Source organism: Pelobates fuscus, chromosome 6, assembly GCF_036172605.1.
Source record: "Pelobates fuscus isolate aPelFus1 chromosome 6, aPelFus1.pri, whole genome shotgun sequence".
Classification (NCBI taxonomy): Eukaryota; Metazoa; Chordata; class Amphibia; order Anura; family Pelobatidae; genus Pelobates; species Pelobates fuscus.
Genome location: NC_086322.1, coordinates 281,796,995 through 281,816,984, shown reverse-complemented (window position 1 = coordinate 281,816,984; position 19,990 = coordinate 281,796,995). Strand labels below are relative to the sequence as shown.

At 42.2% G+C, this 19,990-nt stretch overlaps 1 protein-coding gene across 1 annotated transcript in view; it reads left to right on the top strand.

Annotated features, from left to right (window-relative positions):
* The first annotated feature begins 1,048 nt into the window (after nt 1-1,048).
* SGCA (sarcoglycan alpha) overlaps nt 1,049-19,990 on the top strand; it is a 55,838-nt gene continuing 36,896 nt past the window's right edge. The window contains exon 1 of the mRNA XM_063425891.1: nt 1,049-1,111. Coding sequence (XP_063281961.1) covers nt 1,049-1,111 — 63 coding nt within the window. The remainder of the gene's footprint in view (nt 1,112-19,990) is intronic.

Genomic DNA, 19,990 nt, shown 5'->3' with positions numbered 1-19,990 from the left:
GTGTATCTGGCAGTGTGTGTCTGTCAGTGACACACACAAACTGAGATTGTGTCTGTAATTGAGAGTGTGTGTCAGTGTGTCAGTCAGTGAGTGAGTCTGTCTGTCAGTGAGTGTGTTTCAAGTTAGTAAGATAGTGTGTCTGTCATTGAGAGTGTGTCAGTGTGTCTGTCAGTGTGTGTGTGTCTGTTGGTGAGAATGTGTTACTGTCAGTGAGTGTTTTAAATCAGTGAGAGTCTCTGTCTGTCATTAAGAGTGTGTGTCAGTGTATATGTCTTTGAGTGTGTGTCTGCCTGTGTTTGTGAAATCAGTGAGTGTGTGTCTGTCGGTGAGAGAGTGTGACTGTCAGCGAGTGTGTCTGATTACAATAAGGGGTGGGGTTTATTGATAGAGAGGTGGAGTCTTGCCATTGAAACATGCATGTCAGGATTGGACATTTTCAAGAGGGTTAGAAAGATGACCACAACCACCTGGGGGCACCCAAAAAATAATTCTGCACCCAGGAGTCGGTGCCAACAGGACAGACTCTGTATCAGCTGATATTCTAGAACAATGAGCTAGCTGTGCACTATGGGGCTTGGCTCTAAGAAGAAGCTGCTGGCTCTCTGTAGGAAGTAGTGGATGCTGGGAGTGACACCTGGAAAACCGCAGCTAAAAAGCTAAACTGTTGACTACTTACAATGGGGAGGGTGTCAGGGCACTCCTGGCACCATAACTACTGCAGAATGTTTGCCATTTTCTTCTAATCTATCTCTCTGTGAAGCTCCTTTCTTGACATATTGCTATTGAAAAAAATGCACTTCCACAATCACAATGTCAATTACATTCACGTTCAGCCAAAGGCAGACAAAATTGAAAACAGTCAAGTTACTGAAGTCAAGAGCAGCTTGATGTCACATACATATTGTCTATTCAGTTACTAGAGAGAATTGTGGCTGTAGTTCAGTCTGGGTTCCAGGCACCAGTAAGGTTCTCTAGAATTCTCTAAGAAAGTGATCTATATTCACAAATTAATTGAATCAGTTCTATAAAATAATTGCCAGGTGAGATGATGTCAGACAGGATTCCCAATGATTTAAACAGCTTTTCAAATGAAAGCAGCAATAAAGAACTAGTAAGTTGAATATTTGCAAGTTCTAATGAGGTGGACCATGCAGCTCTCTTGTGAATAAGTGATAACACCAAACTTAGCTCTCCATCCGTCTAACGTAGAATGGAAGGGAGTTCCACAGAAAAGGTGCAGCCATGGAGAGGTCTTAGAAACATAGAAACATAGAATGTGACGGCAGATAAGAACCATTAGGCCCATCTAGTCTGCCCAGTTTTCTAAATACTTTCATTAGTCCCTGGCCTTATCTTATAGTTAGGATAGCCTTATGCCTATCCCATGCATGCTTAAACTCCTTTACCGTGTTAACCTCTACCACTTCAGCTGGAAGGCTATTCCATGCATCCACTACCCTCTCAGTAAAGTAATACTTCCTGATATTATTTTTAAACCTTTGTCCCTCTAATTTAAGACTATGTCCTCTTGTTGTGGTAGTTTTTCTTCTTTTAAATATAGTCTCCTCCTTTACTGTGTTGATTCCCTTTATGTATTTAAATGTTTCTATCATATCCCCCCTGTCTCGTCTTTCCTCCAAGCTATACATGTTAAGATCCTTTAACCTTTCCTGGTAAGTTTTATCCTGCAATCCATGAACCAGTTTAGTAGCCCTTCTTTGAACTCTCTCTAAGGTATCAATATCCTTCAGAAGATATGGTCTCCAGTACTGTGTACAGTACTCCAAGTGAGGTCTCACCAGTGTTCTGTACAATGGCATGAGCACTTCCCTCTTTCTACTGCTAATACCTCTCCCTATACAACCAAGCATTCTGCTAGCATTTCCTGCTGCTCTGTTACATTGTCTGCCTACCTTTAAGTCATCAGAAATAATCACCCCTAAATCCCTTTCCTCAGATGTTGAGGTTAGGACTCTATCAAATATTCTGTACTCTGTCCTTGGGTTTTTACGTCCAAGATGCATTATCTTGCACTTATCCACATTAAATGTCAGTTGCCACAACTCTGACCATTTTTCTAGTTTACCTAAATCATTTGCCATTTGGCTTATCCCTCCTGGAACATCAACCCTGTTACATATCTTAGTATCATCCGCAAGAAGACACACCTTACCATCAAGACCTTCTGCAATATGACTAATAAAAATATTAAAGAGAATGGGTCCAAGTACAGATCCCTGAGGTACCCCACTGGTGACAAGCCCAAGCTTCGAATATACTCCATCGACTACAACCCTCTGTTGCCTGTCACTCAGCCACTGCCTTACCCATTCAACTATATTGGAATCCAAACTCAAAGATTGCAGTTTATTGATAAGCCTTCTATGTGCAACAGTGTCAAAAGCCTTACTGAAATCTAGGTAAGCAATGTCTACTGCACCACCCTGATCTATAATTTTAGTTACCCAATCAAAAAAATCAATAAGATTAGTTTGGCATGATCTCCCTGAAGTAAACCCATGTTGTCTCTGATCTTGAAATCCATATGTTTTTAGATGTTCAACAATCCTATCCTTTAACATGGTTTCCATCACTTTCCCCACTACTGAAGTAAGGCTTACTGGCCTATAGTTGCCTGACTTGGAGACGAGCATCAGATGTGGGAGTATGGACAGAGTATGGACAGAGGATAGACATAGGTCTTCGGCAGAGCGCAGGGGCCTCGACGGGACATATTTGTGTATTAGGGAGGATAGGTAGCTTGGAGCAGCATTATGTAGGGACTTGTAAGCAAGCACCAGAATCTTAAACTGAGCCCTATATCTAACTGGAAGCCAATGTAGGGACTGACAGAGGGGAGAGGCGTGGGAGGTGCGGGCGGACAGGAAAATGAGCCTTACCGCTGCGTTCATAATAGATTGCAGCGGTGCAATCTAGGAACACGTAAGAACACTGAGAAGGGGATTGCAGTAGTCAAGACGATAAAGAACAACGGCATGGACCAGCACCTTAGCAGCGTCTGGTGTTAAATAGGGGCGGATGCAAGCTATGTTTTTGAGATGAAAGCGGCAGGATTTGGCGATCGACTGGACATAAGGGGTGAAGGAGAGGTCTGAGTCAAAGACAACACCTAGGCAGTGAACCTGCGAGGTAGAGGTGATGGCGCCGCCGTTGACTTGGAAGGACATTTGAGGGAGGAAAGACCTGTTTTGAACAGGTTGAGTTCAAGGAAGTGAGCAGCCATCCAATTGGAAATCGCGGAGAGGCAGTCAGAGACACAAGTCAAGATTGGCGGAGAGAGATGAGGAGAGGACAGATAGATTTGCGTGTCATCTGCATATAAATGATAATGGAAGCCAGAGGAGCTGATGAGTTTACCAAGGGAGGCAGTATAGATGGAGAACAGTAGGGGACCAAGGACTGAAACTTGGGGGACACAAACAGAGAGGGGTTGGGGAGAAGAGGTAGACCCAGAGAAAGAAACACTGAAAAAGCGCTGGGAGAGGTAGGAGGAGCACCAGGAGAGAGCAGTATCTTGTAGACTGAGATTATGGAGAATGAGAAGAAGCTGTTGATGATCTACATTGTTAAAGGCAGCAGAAAGATCAAAGAGAATTTGGATAGAGTAATGGCCGTGAGATTTAGCAGTGATTAAATCGTTGGATACGTTGGTCACAGCTGTTTCAACAGAGTGATGAGCGCGGAATCCAGACTGAAGCGGGTCAAGCAGAGAGTTGAATTCGAGGAAGTCTGTCAATACACAACTCTCTCAAGGATCTTGGAGGCAAACGGCAGTAGCGATATAGAGCGGTAGTTGGATGGGGAGTTGGGGTCGAGGTTGGTTTTTTTCAGCATTGACATTATAGTTGCATGCTTGAAGGAAGGATGAAGGAAATGTGCCGGAGGAAAGGGAGAGATTGAAAAGTTTAGTGAGAGGAAGAGAAAGAGAGGAAGACAGAGTGCAGATGAGATATAAGGGAATAGGATCGAGGGAACAAGTGGTGGGGCGGGAGGATCGGAGCAGAGCGGAAACCTCTTCTGTTGTAGTAGGTGCGAATGAGCATAGAACAGTGGAGTGAGTGGGGTTGGGTGATGTATTGGAAGATTTATTGGAAGGGGAAGGAGAAAGATTCGAGATCTCTTCCCTGATTGTAGAAATCTTCTCAGTGAAGTGAGTTGCAAAGTTTGAGGCAGACAGGGTGGTAAGAGGAAGGAGAGCAACAGGGCGAAAGAGAGTATTAAAAGTGTGAAATAGGCATTTGGGTTGGCGGGATACTGTGCTTATGAGGGTGTTGAAGTAATTTACTTTTGCAGAGGAAAGAGCCGGAGCGTAGGAGCGCAGCATTAAGTCAGGTGCAGAGTTAGACTTTCTCCAACAGCATTCAGCAGTTCTAGAACATTTTTGGAGATATCAGATCAGCTTGGTGAGCCAGGATTGTAATTGGGAATGCTTGATGCATTTAAATGTAGGAGGTGCCATGATGTCTAGTTGAGAGGAGAGAGTAGAGTTGTATAGTGAGGTTGCAGAGTTAGGGCAAGTAAAATTTGAGATGGGTAAAAGGACAGTTTGGAGTTTGGTGGAGAAATGCTGGAGATCAAGGCAGTGGAAGATTTCTGCGAGATTGGAGAGTTGAGGGTGGTGAGATTTGGGTATGGGATATGCCGATGTCAAAGTTCAGCAGATGGTGGTCAGATAAAGGAAATGGAACAATGGATAGATTAGAGGTGGTACAGAGATTGGTGAAGATGAGGTCAAGAGTGTTTCCTGCTGTATGAGTTTCTGAAGTAGACCACTATGTGAGGCCGAAGGAGGAGGTTACAGAGAGCAGACGGGAGGCATCAGGGCAGTTGAGGTTGTTGATTGGGATGTTAAAGTCTCCAAGTATGAGGTAAGGAGTGCTGGAGGAGAGAAAGTGGGGTAGACAGGAAGAAAAGTGTTCAATGAATAGCCTAAGATGACCGGGGGGTGGGGGGGGTAGATGATGGCAATTCTTAAAGGAGTGGGCTTAAATATGTGGACAGTGTGAACTTCAAAGGAAGTAAAGGATAGGGCAGGGGCAGGGAGGATAGGTTGAAAAGTACATTGAGGGGAGAGAAGGATGCCTACACCGCCGCCTTTACAGTTGAGTCTGGGAGTGTGGGAGAATTGTAGTCCACCGAAACATAAAGAAGCTGGTGTAGCGGTATCAGAGAGGGAAAGCCAGGTCTCAGTGAGTGCTAGTAGTGTGAGGGAATTAGAGATGAAGAGGTCATATATGGCTGTTGATTTAATATTGCTACAGATGGAACAAACTACCATAGGTTCTGACTACAATGGATCTCAGAGCTTTCCTGACTCGCTGAAGGTTTCTTGCTTTCCTGGCTTACTGAAGGTTCTGAGCTTTCTTGATTTGCTGAAGGTTTAAAAAATTGACCACATCAGTGATTTGAAGTGGTAATGGTTCATGGAGTCTGTATGTGCAGCATTTTTTGTATGAAAATACACATACAGAGATTAACTCCTTAACTACCAAAGGTGTAACTCCACCCCTGCCAGCATCATAGGGGTGTCATCAGCAAGTTCGGAACTAGAGTTTCAGGCTGGCTAATGTCAATTTTGTGCAACGAAATGTCAGTCGTTGGCTAAAAGTGGTCAGCTAATGTTCTCAGGCAATGAAGGTTGACAACTGCTGCTTCCTCAGCTCTGCAGAATCTTGAATTGCATCAGTGGACCACCAAGGAGCATCAGAACCTGGCAAGGACACAAGAAAGGGGGAAAACTGTTTATAAATGGTTTGCCCCATAACTGGGTAACTGGTTCCGGGATCTCCTGGCATTATAACCACTACAACAGATGAATACCTCATGATACACATTCACCCTTGCCTGTAAGACCCCAGAGAACCTTAGCCCAGTGACTGGTTATTCTGCAGACCTGTTGACAGAAGCCCATCATTTAGTTCATGATTCACCTATATCCCTGCTCCATATTCCAGCTTTTGTGCCCTACCTTCTACCTTCTGATAAGTTTGACTCAAGGATTTCTGACCTTCTGCTTTTTCATTGAACCTACAAACCTTGACTGCCTGTCCTGACTCCTGGACTTGGACTTGGACATCACTCCTTCCTTCAATTGCTAACAAAACAGATTTAATTATGTGATTTAATGCAGCCTCCATGCCACTTCAACCTTCATTGGAGTCTGTTTCCACCATTAGGTCTCCCCTGATAGTGGTAAATTGCAAGGATGTGCTACCTGCCAGCAATCTGATTTCAGCACTGCAACTTAATGGTCCAGCCCAAACAATATATATGCTGGGCTGTTGTTGTATTATCGTGTGTGTTTCAGGTCTCTTGTTGTATCAGTGTGTGTTTGGAAGCTGGTGGTGTTTGACAGCTGTTGTTGCATAAGTGCATGTTTGGGGATTGTTAATGAATCAATGGGTGTGTAAGAATGTTGTTGCATTAGTATGTATTAGGGGTTGTTGATGTAAGTATCATTGTGTGTTTGGGGGCTCTTGGTGTATCACTGTGCCTGGGGGCTGTTGGTATATAAGTTCAAGTTTGGGGTTGTTGTTGATATCAGTGTCTGTTGTGGCTGCTGGCAAATCTGTGTACAATTTGGAGCAGTTGGTGGCTGAAAGTGTGTTTGATGTTTGTTGGCGCATCAGTGTTTTGTAGTCTGTTGGTTAATCAGTGTGTGTTTGGGAGACGGTAAGTCACTGTGTGTTTGAAGCTATTTTGTGTCACTGTGTGCTTGGGGCTATTCATGGATAACTGTGTATCTGAGACTGTTGGTGGTTCACCTTGTTTGCATTGAGCTATTGGTGGGTTCACAGTTTGTATGATGTTGTTGGTGAATGACTACGTGTTTGGAGTCTGTTGGTGAATCATTGTTTGTTTGGAGCTGTTGGTGGATCACTGTATGTGTTTGAGGTTATTGGTGGAACACTATTTATTTAAGGCCTGTTGGCACATCACTGTGTGCATGCAGCAATGGTTCAGTTACTGTGTGTTTGATAGATACTATTGATATGCTATTACTGGTAGATGTTTGAGGGCAGCAAGTGTATTGGTCTTAGGATTCCCAGACCCACCATGTTTCGTTGGATGCAATATTTTTTCAGTATAATGGGTAAAACAAGAATAATGAACCTCTGTAGTATGTAGCATTCATATGTTCATTTGTTGTTGGAAGGAATTGTTTCTTCCATGGAAGTTCCTCATTCCCTCACCCCAACAAATACTATTGAAGTGCTTCCTGTTCTAAGGAGATCGAAGGAGGTAAGCATGCATATACTTTCACAACAAAGCACTAACTTCAGGGTCTCTGTTTGGAGTGGTGGAAGCAGGCAGTGGTGCCAGGCAAACCCCAGGTAGGAATTCATACCGCTCCAAAATGAAATGTAGTAGTGGAAGTAGTGGAAGCAAGGAGTGGTGCCAAGTAAATCCCAGGAAGGAAATCAAACCGCTCCAAAATGAAGTGTAGGAGTGGAAGTAGTGGAAGCAAGAAGTGATGCCAAGCAAACCCCAGGTAGAAAAAACAAACCGCTCTAAAATGAAGTTTAGTAGTGGAAGTAGTGGAAGCAGGCAGTGGTGCCAGGCAAACCCCAGGTAGGAAATCAAACCGCTCCAAAATGAAGTCTAGTAGTGAAAGCAGTGGAAGCAGGCAGTGGTGCCAGGCAAACCCCAGGTAAGAAATCAAACCGCTCCAAAATGAATTGTAGTAGTGGAAGTAGTGGAAGCAAGAAGTGGTGCCAAGCAAGCCCCAGGTAGGAAATCAAACTGCTCCAAAATCAATTGTAGTAGTGGAAGTAGTGGAAGCAAGGAGTGGTGCCAAGCAAAGCCCAGGTAGGAAATCAAACCGCTCCAAAATGAAGTGTAGGAGTGGAAGTAGTGGAAGCAAGAAGTGATGCCAAGCAAACCCCAGGTAGAAAAAACAAACCACTCTAAAATGAAGTTTAGTAGTGGAAGTAGTGGAAGCAGGCAGTGGTGCCAGGCAAACCCCAGGTAGGAAATCAAACCGCTCCAAAATGAAGTCTAGTAGTGAAAGCAGTGGAAGCAGGCAGTGGTGCCAGGCAAACCCCAGGTAAGAAATCAAACCGCTCCAAAATGAATTGTAGTAGTGGAAGTAGTGGAAGCAAGAAGTGGTGCCAAGCAAACCCCAGGTAGGAAATCAAACTGCTCCAAAATCAATTGTAGTAGTGGAAGTAGTGGAAGCAAGGAGTGGTGCCAAGCAAAGCCCAGGTAGGAAATCAAACCGCTCCAAATTGAAGTGCAGTAGTGGAAGTAGTGGAAGCAAGGAGTGGTGCCAATCAAACCGCTCCAAAATGAAGTGTAGTAGTGGAAGCAAGAAGTGGTGCCAAGCAAACCCCAGGTAGGAAATCAAACCGCTCCAAAATGTAGTGTAGTAGTGGAAGTAGTGGAAGCAAGGAGTGGTGCCAAGCAAACCCCAGGTAGGAAATCAAACCTCTCCAAAATGTAGTGTAGTAGTGAAAGTAGTGGAACCAAGGAGTGGTGCCAGGCAAACCCGGGGTAAGAAATCAAACCGCTCCAAAATGTATTGTAGTAGTGGAAGTAGTGGAAGCAAGGAGTGGTGCCAGGCAAACCCAAGGTAGGAAATTAAACCGCTCCAAAATGTAGTGTAGTAGTGAAAGTAGTGGAAATAGGGAGTGGTGCCAGGCACATCCTAGGTAGGAAATCAAACTGTTTCAAAACGGTTTTACAATGGGAGGGCACCTGGTCATTCCTGGCATCATACAGTTCTCTGTTGTGGTTCTGATGCTTGGAATGGTCCTTTAAAATAGTGCAGTTGCTTTGGAATATCTGTTGACACAGAACTACAGGAGTCAGGGAGCAGGCACGAATTGTGCTGACCCTATCCCAGCATTTTATAGGTTTGTGCAATGACTGGTGGTCTGTTGTTCGCAATCCTTGCCAGGACTGGACTGGGTCACTGGGATATTTTCCAGTGGGCTGCAGAATCTGGAGTTGACTATGTATGATATCCCTGGAGTTGTAAGTTACTGTAAGTGACTGTCTTACACAGTTAGACAAGCATGTATCTTGTACAGAGGTTGCAAGGATGTATGATGATGTCACAACTAGCAACTCTTGCATTCTCCATCTGTCAAACCCATACACAACAGATTTGTGAGAAAATAAAATGCCATTCCTTTGTACTTGCCCACGTGCCAAATTGTGCCAGCCCTTCCATGGTGTTGGCATATTTCTGTGATTTTTGTTGTGTTTGGAGTATTTATTGTTGTCTACAGGAGTGTTTTTACTGTTGTGTTTGGGGTGTTTTGGAGGTGTGTATTTATCTTTGTGTTGAGGAGTGTTGGTGTACACTTATTGCTGCATTTGAGGAGTGTTTGTATGTATTGTTCTGTTTGGTGAGTGTTTAGTGTATTGGTGTGTGTTTACTGTTTTGTTTGGGGAGTGTTGTTATGTGTCTACTGCAGAGTTTTTAGAGTGTTGGTGTATTGCTATTTGTTCAGTGCTGAATGTGGGAAGAGTATTGGTGAGTGTTTATTGTTTTTATTTGGGAGTGTTGGTGTATTCGCGTGCATTATTGTGTTTGGAGCGTGTTGGTGTATTTATTGTTGGTTTTGGAGAATGCTGGTGTATGTGTTTATTGTTGTATTGAGAAGTGTTGATGTATTAGTATATTTACTGCTGCATTTTAAAACTGTTGGTGTATTGGTGTGTGTTTATTGTTTTCTTTGGGGAGTATAGTATGTGTTTACTGTTGTGTTTGAAGAGTGTTGATGTATTGGTGTGTTTTTATTGCTGCATTTGAGGAATGTTTGAGTTTCGGTTTGTATTTATTGCTCTGTTTGGTGAGTGTTGAGTGTATTGGTGTGTGTTTACTGTAGAGTTTTCAGAGTGTTGGTGTATTGGTATTTGTTATTTGCAGAATTTGGGGGAAGTTGGCGTATTGATGTGTGTTTACTGTTGTGTTTGGAGAAAATTGGTGCACTAGTATGCGTTTATTGTTGTGTTGTTTGTTTTAGGAGTTTATAGCTATGCTTGTTGATTTATGTTTATTGTTGTGTTGGAGTGTGCTTATTGTTTGCTTTGTATGTGTTTATGGTTATGGTTGTGATTTTTATTATTGTTGTGTTTTGGCATTGACGTGTGTTAATCTTTGTGTTGGTTTTTCTGTGTTTATGGTTATGCTTTTTTATTGTTGCATTGTGGTATTGACGTATTAATTGTTGTGTTGTTTTTTTGGTATTATTTTTATTTATTGTGTGTGTTAAATGCCATGCAGTTTATTGTGTGTGATTATTGTTGTGATATTTACTGTGTACATTTAATGCCATGCAGTTTATTGTGTGTGATTATTGTTGTGATATTTATTGTGTGTGTTTAATGCCATGCAGTTTATTGTGTGTGTTTATTGTTGCGTTCCTTATTGTTTATTATAATGCCATGCAGTTTATTGTTGTGATGTCTATTGTGTGTGTTTATTGTTGTGATATTTATTGTGTGTGTTTATTGTTGTGAGGTCTATTGTGTGTGTTTATTGTTGTGATATTTATTTGTGTGTTTATTGTTGTGATGTCTATTGTGTGTGTTTATTGTTGTGATATTTATTGTGTGTGTTTTATTGTTGTGATATTTATTGTGTGTGTTTAATGCCATGCAGTTTATTGTTGTGATGTCTATTGTGTGTGTTTATTGTTGTGATATTGTGTGTGTTTATTGTTGTGATATTTATTGTGTGTGTTTATTGTTGTGATATTATGTGTGTTTATTTTTGTGATATTTATTGTTGTGATATGTATTGTGTGTGTTTATTGTTGTGATATGTAGTGTGTGTGTTTATTGTTGTGATATGTATTGTGTGTGTGTTTATTGTTGTGATGTTTAATGCCATGCAGTTTATTGTTGTGATATTTATTGTGTGTTTAATGTCATGCAGTGTATTGTTGTGATGTTTATTGTGTTTGTGTAATGCCATGCAGTTTATTGTTGTGATATGTATTGTGTTTAATGTCATGGGATGTTTATTATGTTTAATGCCATGCAGTTTATTGTTGTGATATTTATTGTGTGTTTAATGTCATGCAGTGTATTGTTGTGATGTTTATTGTTGTGATATTTATTGTGTTTGTGTAATGCCATGCAGTTTATTGTTGTAATATTTATTGTGTGTGTTTATTGTTGTGATATTAATTGTGTTTATTGTTGTGAGGTCTATTATGTTTAATGCCATGCAGTTTATTGTTGTGAGGTCTATTATGTTTAATATCATGCAGTTTATTGTTGTGAGGTCTATTATGTTTAATATCATGCAGTTTATTGTTGTGAGGTCTATTATGTTTAATATCATGCAGTTTATTGTTGTGAGGTCTATTATGTTTAATATCATGCAGTTTATTGTTGATATTTATTGTGTGTGTTTATTGTTGTGATATTTATTGTGTTTGTTTAATATCATGCAGTTTATTGTTGTGATATTTATTGTGTGTGTTTATTGTCAGGGCCGCCATCAGGGGGTGACAACCGTGACGGTTGTCACGGGCCCGGCGGTCCTGGGGGGCCCGGACTGCTTTGGCAGTCCAGGGCCCCACAATTACACTCTGCACATATATATAGCGATCATCGCTATATATATGTGCACCCGCGGGCCCCCCGGCTCCCTGTATTTGCAGAGGGGGCCCAGCGGACTGCAGGAGCACTTTCCAGCATTTGCCTGTCTCTAACTCCCGCGAGATGTGCGGTCGGTAGAGCGTTGCCATGGGTTACCATGGCAACGCTCCGCGCAACGCGCAAACCACGTCTCGCGGGAGTTAGAGACAGGCAAATGCTGGAAAGTGCTCCTGCAGTCCGCTGGGCCCCCTCTGCAAATACAGGGAGCCCCAGAATGCCATCGGACCACCAGGGATCAAAGGATCTTCCCCCCTCCCTGAACCAGGTAAGAAACAGGGAGGGGGGAATAACTTTCATTACATTCATACATGCACTACTAAACACACTAACACACACTGCATCCACTACACTAACACACACACACACACTGCATCCACTGCACTAACACACACACTGCATCCACTGCACTAACACACACACTGCATCCACTACACTAACACACACACTGCATCCACTGCACTAACACACACACTGCATCCACTGCACTAACACACACAGCATCCGCTGCACTAACACACACTGCATCCACTACACTAACACACACACTGCATCCACTACACTAACACACACACTGCATCCACTGCACTAACACACACACTGCATCCACTGCACTAACACACACACTGCACCCACTGCACTAACACACACACTGCATCCACTGCACTAACACACACTGCATCCACTACACTAACACACACTCTGCATTCATTACACTAACACACACTCTGCATTCATTACACTAACACACACACTGCATCCACTGCACTAACACACACACTGCATCCACTACACTAACACACACACTGCATCCACTACACTAACACACACACTGTATCCACTGCACTAACACACACACTGCATCCACTGCACTAACACACACACTGCATCCACTGCACTAACACACACTGCATCCACTACACTAACACACACTCTGCATTCATTACACTAACACACACACTGCATCCACTGCACTAACACACACTCTGCATCCACTACACTTACACACACACTGCATTCACTACACTAACACACACACTGCATCTACTAAACACACTGTATTCACTACACTAACACACTGTATTCACTACACTGACACACACACTGTATTCACTACACTAACACACACGCTGTATTCACTACACTGACACACACGCTTTATTCACTACACTGACACACGCTTTATTCACTACACTAACACACATGCTTTATTCACTACACTAACACACACACTGCATCCACTACACTAACACACACATACTGTATTCATTACACTGACACACACATACTGTATTCACTACACTGACACACTCTGCATTCACTACACTGACACACACTCTGCATCCACTACACTAACACACACACTGCATCCACTACACTAACACACACACTCTGCATTCACTACACTGACACACACACTCTGCATTCACTACACTGACACACACACTGAATTTATTACACTAACACACACTCTGCATTCACTACACTGACACACACTCTGCATTCACTACACTGACACACACTCTGCATTCACTACACTGACACACACTCTGCATTAACTATACACACAGCATCCACTACACAAACATCCTGTATTCACAGTACACGCACTACATCCACCACACATTTAAACATTAAACCACATTCTGCATTCACTATACAGAGACACTGCGTCTAAAACACACACTACATCCACTAAACACATTGCATCTAGTACACACAAAAACTACATCCACTACACAAACACACTACATCCACTACACACACTGCATCCGCTACACAAACACACACTTTGCATTCACTGCACAAACAGTATCTAATACACACAAACACTACATCCATTACACACATTCTAATTCACTTCCACTATACACACCACATTCAGTCCTGCATCATTGTCTGCGGACTAGGTAAGAGTCCTGTGGGCGGACTCGTGGGCGGGCCTGGGGGGATGGGGCGGGGGGGCCCAGACCTTGTGCTTTGTCAGGGGCCCCAAAATGTCTGGTGGCGGCCCTGTTTATTGTTGTGATATTTATTGTGTTTAATATCATGCCGTGTATTGTTGTGATATTTATTGTGTGTGTTTATTGTTGTGATATTTATTGTGTTTGTTTAATATCATGCAGTGTATTGTTGTGATATTTATTGTGTGTTTATTGTTGTGATATTTATTGTGTTTGTTTAATATCATGCAGTGTATTGTTGTGATATTTATTGTGTGTGTTTATTGTTGTGATATTTATTGTGTTTGTTTAATATCATGCAGTGTATTGTTGTGATATTTATTGTGTGTTTAATGTCATGCAGTGTATTGTTGTGATGTTTATTGTTGTGATATTTATTGTGTTTGTTTAATATCATGCAGTGTATTGTTGTGATATTTATTGTTGTGATATTTATTGTGTGTGTTTATTGTTGTGATATTTATTGTGTTTATTGTTGAGAGGTCTATTATGTTTAATATCATGCAGTTTATTGTGTGATATGTATTGTGTTTATTGTTGTGATATTTATTGTGTTTGTTTAATATCATGCAGTGTATTGTTGTGATATTTATTGTGTTTGTTTAATATCATGCAGTGTATTGTTGTGATATTTATTGTTTGTTTAATATCATACAGTGTATTGTTGTGATATTTATTGTGTTTGTTTAATATCATGCAGTGTATTGTTGTGATATTTATTGTGTTTGTTTAATATCATACAGTGTATTGTTGTGATATTTATTGTGTTTGTTTAATATCATGCAGTGTATTGTTGTGATATTTATTGTGTGTTTAATGTCATGCAGTGTATTGTTGTGATGTTTATTGTTGTGATATTTATTGTGTTTGTTTAATATCATGCAGTGTATTGTTGTGATATTTATTGTTGTGATATTTATTGTGTGTGTTTATTGTTGTGATATTTATTGTGTTTATTGTTGTGAGGTCTATTATGTTTAATATCATGCAGTTTATTGTGTGATATGTATTGTGTTTATTGTTGTGATATTTATTGTGTTTGTTTAATATCATGCAGTGTATTGTTGTGATATTTATTGTGTTTGTTTAATATCATGCAGTGTATTGTTGTGATATTTATTGTGTTTGTTTAATATCATGCAATGTATTGTTGTGATATTTATTGTTTGTTTAATATCATACAGTGTATTGTTGTGATATTTATTGTGTTTGTTTAATATCATGCAGTGTATTGTTGTGATATTTATTGTTTGTTTAATATCATACAGTGTATTGTTGTGATATTTATTGTGTTTGTTTAATATCATGCAGTGTATTGTTGTGATATTTATTGTGTTTGTTTAATATCATGCAGTTTATTGTTGTGATATTTATTGTGTGTGTTTATTGTTGTGATATTTATTGTGTTTGTTTAATATCATGCAGTGTATTGTTGTGATATGTATTGTGTTTAATGTCATGGGATGTTTATTATGATGCCATGCAGATGTTACTGCTCTCCCTGGCCATGGTTAGTGTATAGCTATACATATGGTGTGACTATGGCTGTGTCAGTTCATTATTTTGTATAATGTGATCAGTCAGGCGCGTTTTTTACTCTTTTGTGTGTTAAACGGTCACCCAGGCATCACAGGAAACCAGGAACTACATCACCCAGAACTCTGTGCGAGCAGAGACCAGCCGGAGGGGGCGGGGCCAGAGTGGGTGAGCGGGAGGACAGGTGGGCGTGGTTGTAAGAGGGCAGGGAATGAAGGCGGAGTTGAATTGAGCATGTGTGGAGAGAGGAGGGCGGGGCTGCGTGGGCGTGTGGGAGAAGATGAGGGCGTGAATAGTGCGGGTGTTGGAGGGGCGCTAAGTGAATGGGAGGAGGGGCAGAGAGGCGGAGAGCTGTTGCCTGGTAACAGCACCAAGGGTGATTCTGAGAGTAGATCATTAAAGCCAGTGCTGTGCGTGTGTGGGTGTGTGTTTCAGTGCTGTGTCTGTCAATTATGTCTGTGTGTGTCAGTACTGTGTGTTTGTCAGTGCTGTGTGTGTTCTTTTCAGAGCTGTGTGTGTGTTTCTCAGTGCTGTCTGTTTGTGTCAGTACGGTGTGTGTGTCAGATCTGTGTGTTCTTGTCTTGCTGTGTGTGTTTCAGTGCTGTGTGTGTGTTTGTCAGTGATTTGTTTTTGTGTCAGTACTGTGTGTGTGTCAGTGCTGTGTGTTTGTGTCAGTACTGTGTGTGTTCTTGCCAGTCCTGTGTGTGTTTGTCAGTGCTGTGTGTTTGTGTCAGTACTGTGTGTGTTCTTGTCAGTCCTGTGTGTGTCAGAGCTGTGTGTGTTTGTCAGTGCTGTGTGTTTGTGTCAGTACTGTGTGTGTTCTTGTCAGTCCTGTGTGTGTCAGAGCTGTGTGTGTTTGTCAGTGCTGTGTGTTTGTGTCAGTACTGTGTGTGTGTGTTAGAGCTGTGTGTGTTCCAGTGTTGTGTGTGTCAGAGCTGTGTCTGTCAGTTCTGTGTGTGTCAGTTCTATGTGTGTGTGTCAGTACTATGTGTGTGTCAGTGCTGTGTGTGATTCAGTGCTGTGTATGTATCAGGGCTGTGTGTGTTGTTTCTGTGTTTTTGCAGAATTTGGCCATGTGTCTCTTTGTATGGCTGTGTGTTTGTATTTCACTAGGAGATGGAATCCTGCAAATCTATATTTGAGGAAAATTCCCTGTACATAGATTAGTGAACTAGGAACTACTAGGACTTATTTTGGGGGGATGTCTTATTTATTTTTTGGGGGGAAACGGTTCATATGACTCTGCATCGGACTTTGTCCACTATAAATTTATGCTGCGCTCCTACAGCATGGCTCTTTCCTCTGCAAAAGTAAACTACTTCAAAACCCTCATAAGCACACTGTCCCATTAACCCAAACACCTGTTTCACACTTTTGATGCTCTTCTTCGCCCTGTGACTACCCCTCCTTCCACCACCTTGTCCGCCACACACTTTGCATCTCATTTCACTGAGAAGATCTCTACAATCAGGAAAGAGATCTCTAATCTCTCTCCTTCCCCTATCATTATATCACCCAACCCCACTCCCCCTGCCATCCTATGCACATTTGCACCTGCTACAGCACAAGAGGTTTCTGCACTGCTCCTGTCCTCCCGCCCCACCACCTGCTCTCTCGATCCTATTCCCTCGCATCTCATCCGCACTTTGTCTCCCTCTCTTGCTCTTCCTCTCACTAGCATTTTCAATCTCTCCCTTTCCTCTGGCACATTTCCCTCACCCTTCAAACATGCAACCGTAACCCGGATTCTGAAAAAGCCCAACCTTGATCCCAACTCCCCATCCAACTACCGCCCTATCTCGCTACTCCCATTTGCCTCCAAGATCCTCGAGAGAGTTGTGTACGCCAGATTGACAGACTTTCTCGAATCCAACTCTCTGCTTGACCCCCTTCAGTCTGGATTCCGCGCTGGTCACTCTGTCGAAACTGCTGTGACCAAAGTATCCAACGACTTAATTGCTGCTAAATCTCACGGCCAATACTCTATCCTAATCATCCTTGATCTTTCTGCCGCATTTGACACTGTTGATCATCAACAGCTTCTTCACATTCTTCGTAACTTTGGTCTACGGGATACTGCTCTCTCCTGGTGCTCATCCTACCTCTCCCAGCGCTCTTTCAGTGTTTCTTTCTCTGGTTCTGCCTCTTCTCACCAACCCCTCTCTGTCGGCGTCCCCCAAGGATCTGTCCTCGGCCCCCTATTGTTCTCTATCTATACTGCCTCCCTTGGTAAAATCATCAGCTCCGTTGGCTTCCAATATCATTTATATGCAGATGACACACAAATCTACCTGTCCTCCCCTGATCTCTCTCCGCCCACCTTGACTCGTGTTTCTGACTGCCTCTCTGCTATTTCCAACTGGATGGCTGCTCACTTCCTTAAACTCAACCTGTCCAAAACAGAACTTCTAGTTTTTCCTCCCTCAAGTGCTGCTACTCCTGTTGTCTCCATCCAAGTCAACGGCGCTACTATCACCTCTACCTCGCAGGCTCGCTGCCTAGGGGTTCTTTTCGATTCTGACCTCTCTTTTACTCCCCATGTCCAATCGATAGTCAAATCCTGTCGCTTCCAACTCAAGAACATAGCGCGCATCCGCCAATATCTAACGCCGGACGCGGCTAAGATATTGGTTCATGCTGTTGTTCTCTCTCGCCTCGACTACTGCAATCCCCTTCTGACCGGTCTTACATGTTCCCAGCTTGCACCGCTGCAATCTTTAATGAACGCGGCTGCGAGGCTTATTTTCCTGTCCGGTTGCACCTCCCACGCCTCCACGCTCTGTCAGTCCCTGCATTGGCTTCCAGTTAGATATAGGGCCCAATTCAAAATTCTGGCACTTGCTTACAAATCCCTACATAATGCTGCTCCAACATACCTATCCTCCCTCATACACAAGTATGTCCCGTCGAGACCCCTGCGCTCATCCCAAGACCTACGCCTATCCTCTGCCCGGATCCCCACCTCTGACGCTCGCCTTCAAGACTTCTCTAGGGCTGCACCTATTCTGTGGAACTCCCTTCCCTCCTCAATCAGACTTTCACCCAGCCTCCACTCCTTCAAAAAATCTTTGAAAACTCACTTCTTTGTTAAAGCGTATCAATTAAACTGTCAGCAGGCTTCTCATCCCCCACCCCATGACTCCTTTCCTGCAACTGTCAAAAATGACCTACCAAGCACTCAATAAACCCTTCTCTAACAAACTATTTAATTCCCCTACTTTAACCCGTTTGTGTCACTATACCCCACTCCCTCTAGCATGTAAGCTCATTGAGCAGGGCCCTCAACCCCCTCTATCCTGTACGTCCAGTGGTCTGATCTCAATTATGTGTCTGTTAGTCCACCCATTGTACAGCGCTACGGAATTTGTTGGCGCTATATAAATAATAAAATAATAATAATAATAATAATAATATGTATGTGTGTGACCATGCATGTTTTTTGTACCTGTTTTGCTGGATTGGTATAGATGTGTGTATGTTGTTTGTCTGTATCAATGTGTGTTTGTGTACTGTAGACATATGTATATATGTATGTTTGTGTACATGTATGTGCAAATATGTGCATGTATGTTTATCAACATGTATGTATAAATGCATGTTCCCCCAATCGTGTCTATAGATGTTTGTATGCATTCATAGATGTGCTTATAATACATGTGCTTGTGTATACGTGACATTTGACATTTGGTGGTGTGCATTGATCTCAGACACTTCCTGGTCTCTTCAAACTTTGAGAATTTGCAGCAAGTAATGGTCATTCAGAGCTGAATATCACTTTGTTCAATTTTTATTTTTTATTTCTTACATTAACATCAAAATTCATTCCAAAATGGTGTTGACCTTATCATGGAGTGCATTTAATAACTGATGTTATTACAGATCAGGATTTCCATTGGGTTCAATTTCATATGACGATTGGTCCATAATCCTAGAAAGTGTGTCAAACATCAGTAGCACTTATTCAAAATGACACTTCCTGCCACATTGTGTTGCATCACTAACCAAATTCCTGTGCATGCCCTCTAGAAACAGCTCTCTCTGCACATTTGGAAGAGGCAACCAGAGAGAATCACTGGCTGAGGGACAGCATTTAATTAAGCAGATTTCCCCTCATCCTTTCATATAAATCCTGGAGTTGACATTATAGTTGCTTGACCTACCAAACTGACCTAGAAGAAGGACCCAAGGCTAGAAAGGACCCTACATTTCTGTTGCCTAAAAGAGAGATGTCCTCATCTGAATTCAGTGTTGGCTGATAATATAAATTGTATATGGTAATAGGAATAAGCTGCTGTGCTGAGTGGCCATAGCATACCTCCAAAGTGTCCCTATTTAGGAGGTACAGTACCTACTTTGGGCCCAAATGTCCCTCTTTTCTAGGAGCTCGATATTGTTGGTGTGTCTGAGTGTATAACAGAGCTCCACAGCAATAATACTCCCAGTAATGTGTCTGAGTGTATAACAGAGCTCCACAGCAATAATACTCCCAGTAATGTGTCTGAGTGTATAACAGAGCTCCACAGCAATAATACTCCCAGTAATGTGTCTGAGCGTATAACAGAGCCCCACAGCAATAATACTCCCAGTAATGTGTCTGAGTGTATAACAGAGCCCCACAGCAATAATACTCCCAGTAATGTGTCTGAGTGTATAACAGAGCTCCACAGCAATAATACTCCCAGTAATGTGTTTGAGTGTATAACAGAGCTCCACAGCAATAATCCCAGTAATGTGTCTGAGTGTATAACAGAGCTCCACAGCAATAATACTCCCAGTAATGTGTCTGAGTGTATAACAGAGCTCCACAGCAATAATACTCCCAGCAATGTGTCTTTAAACTACAATAAATGTGT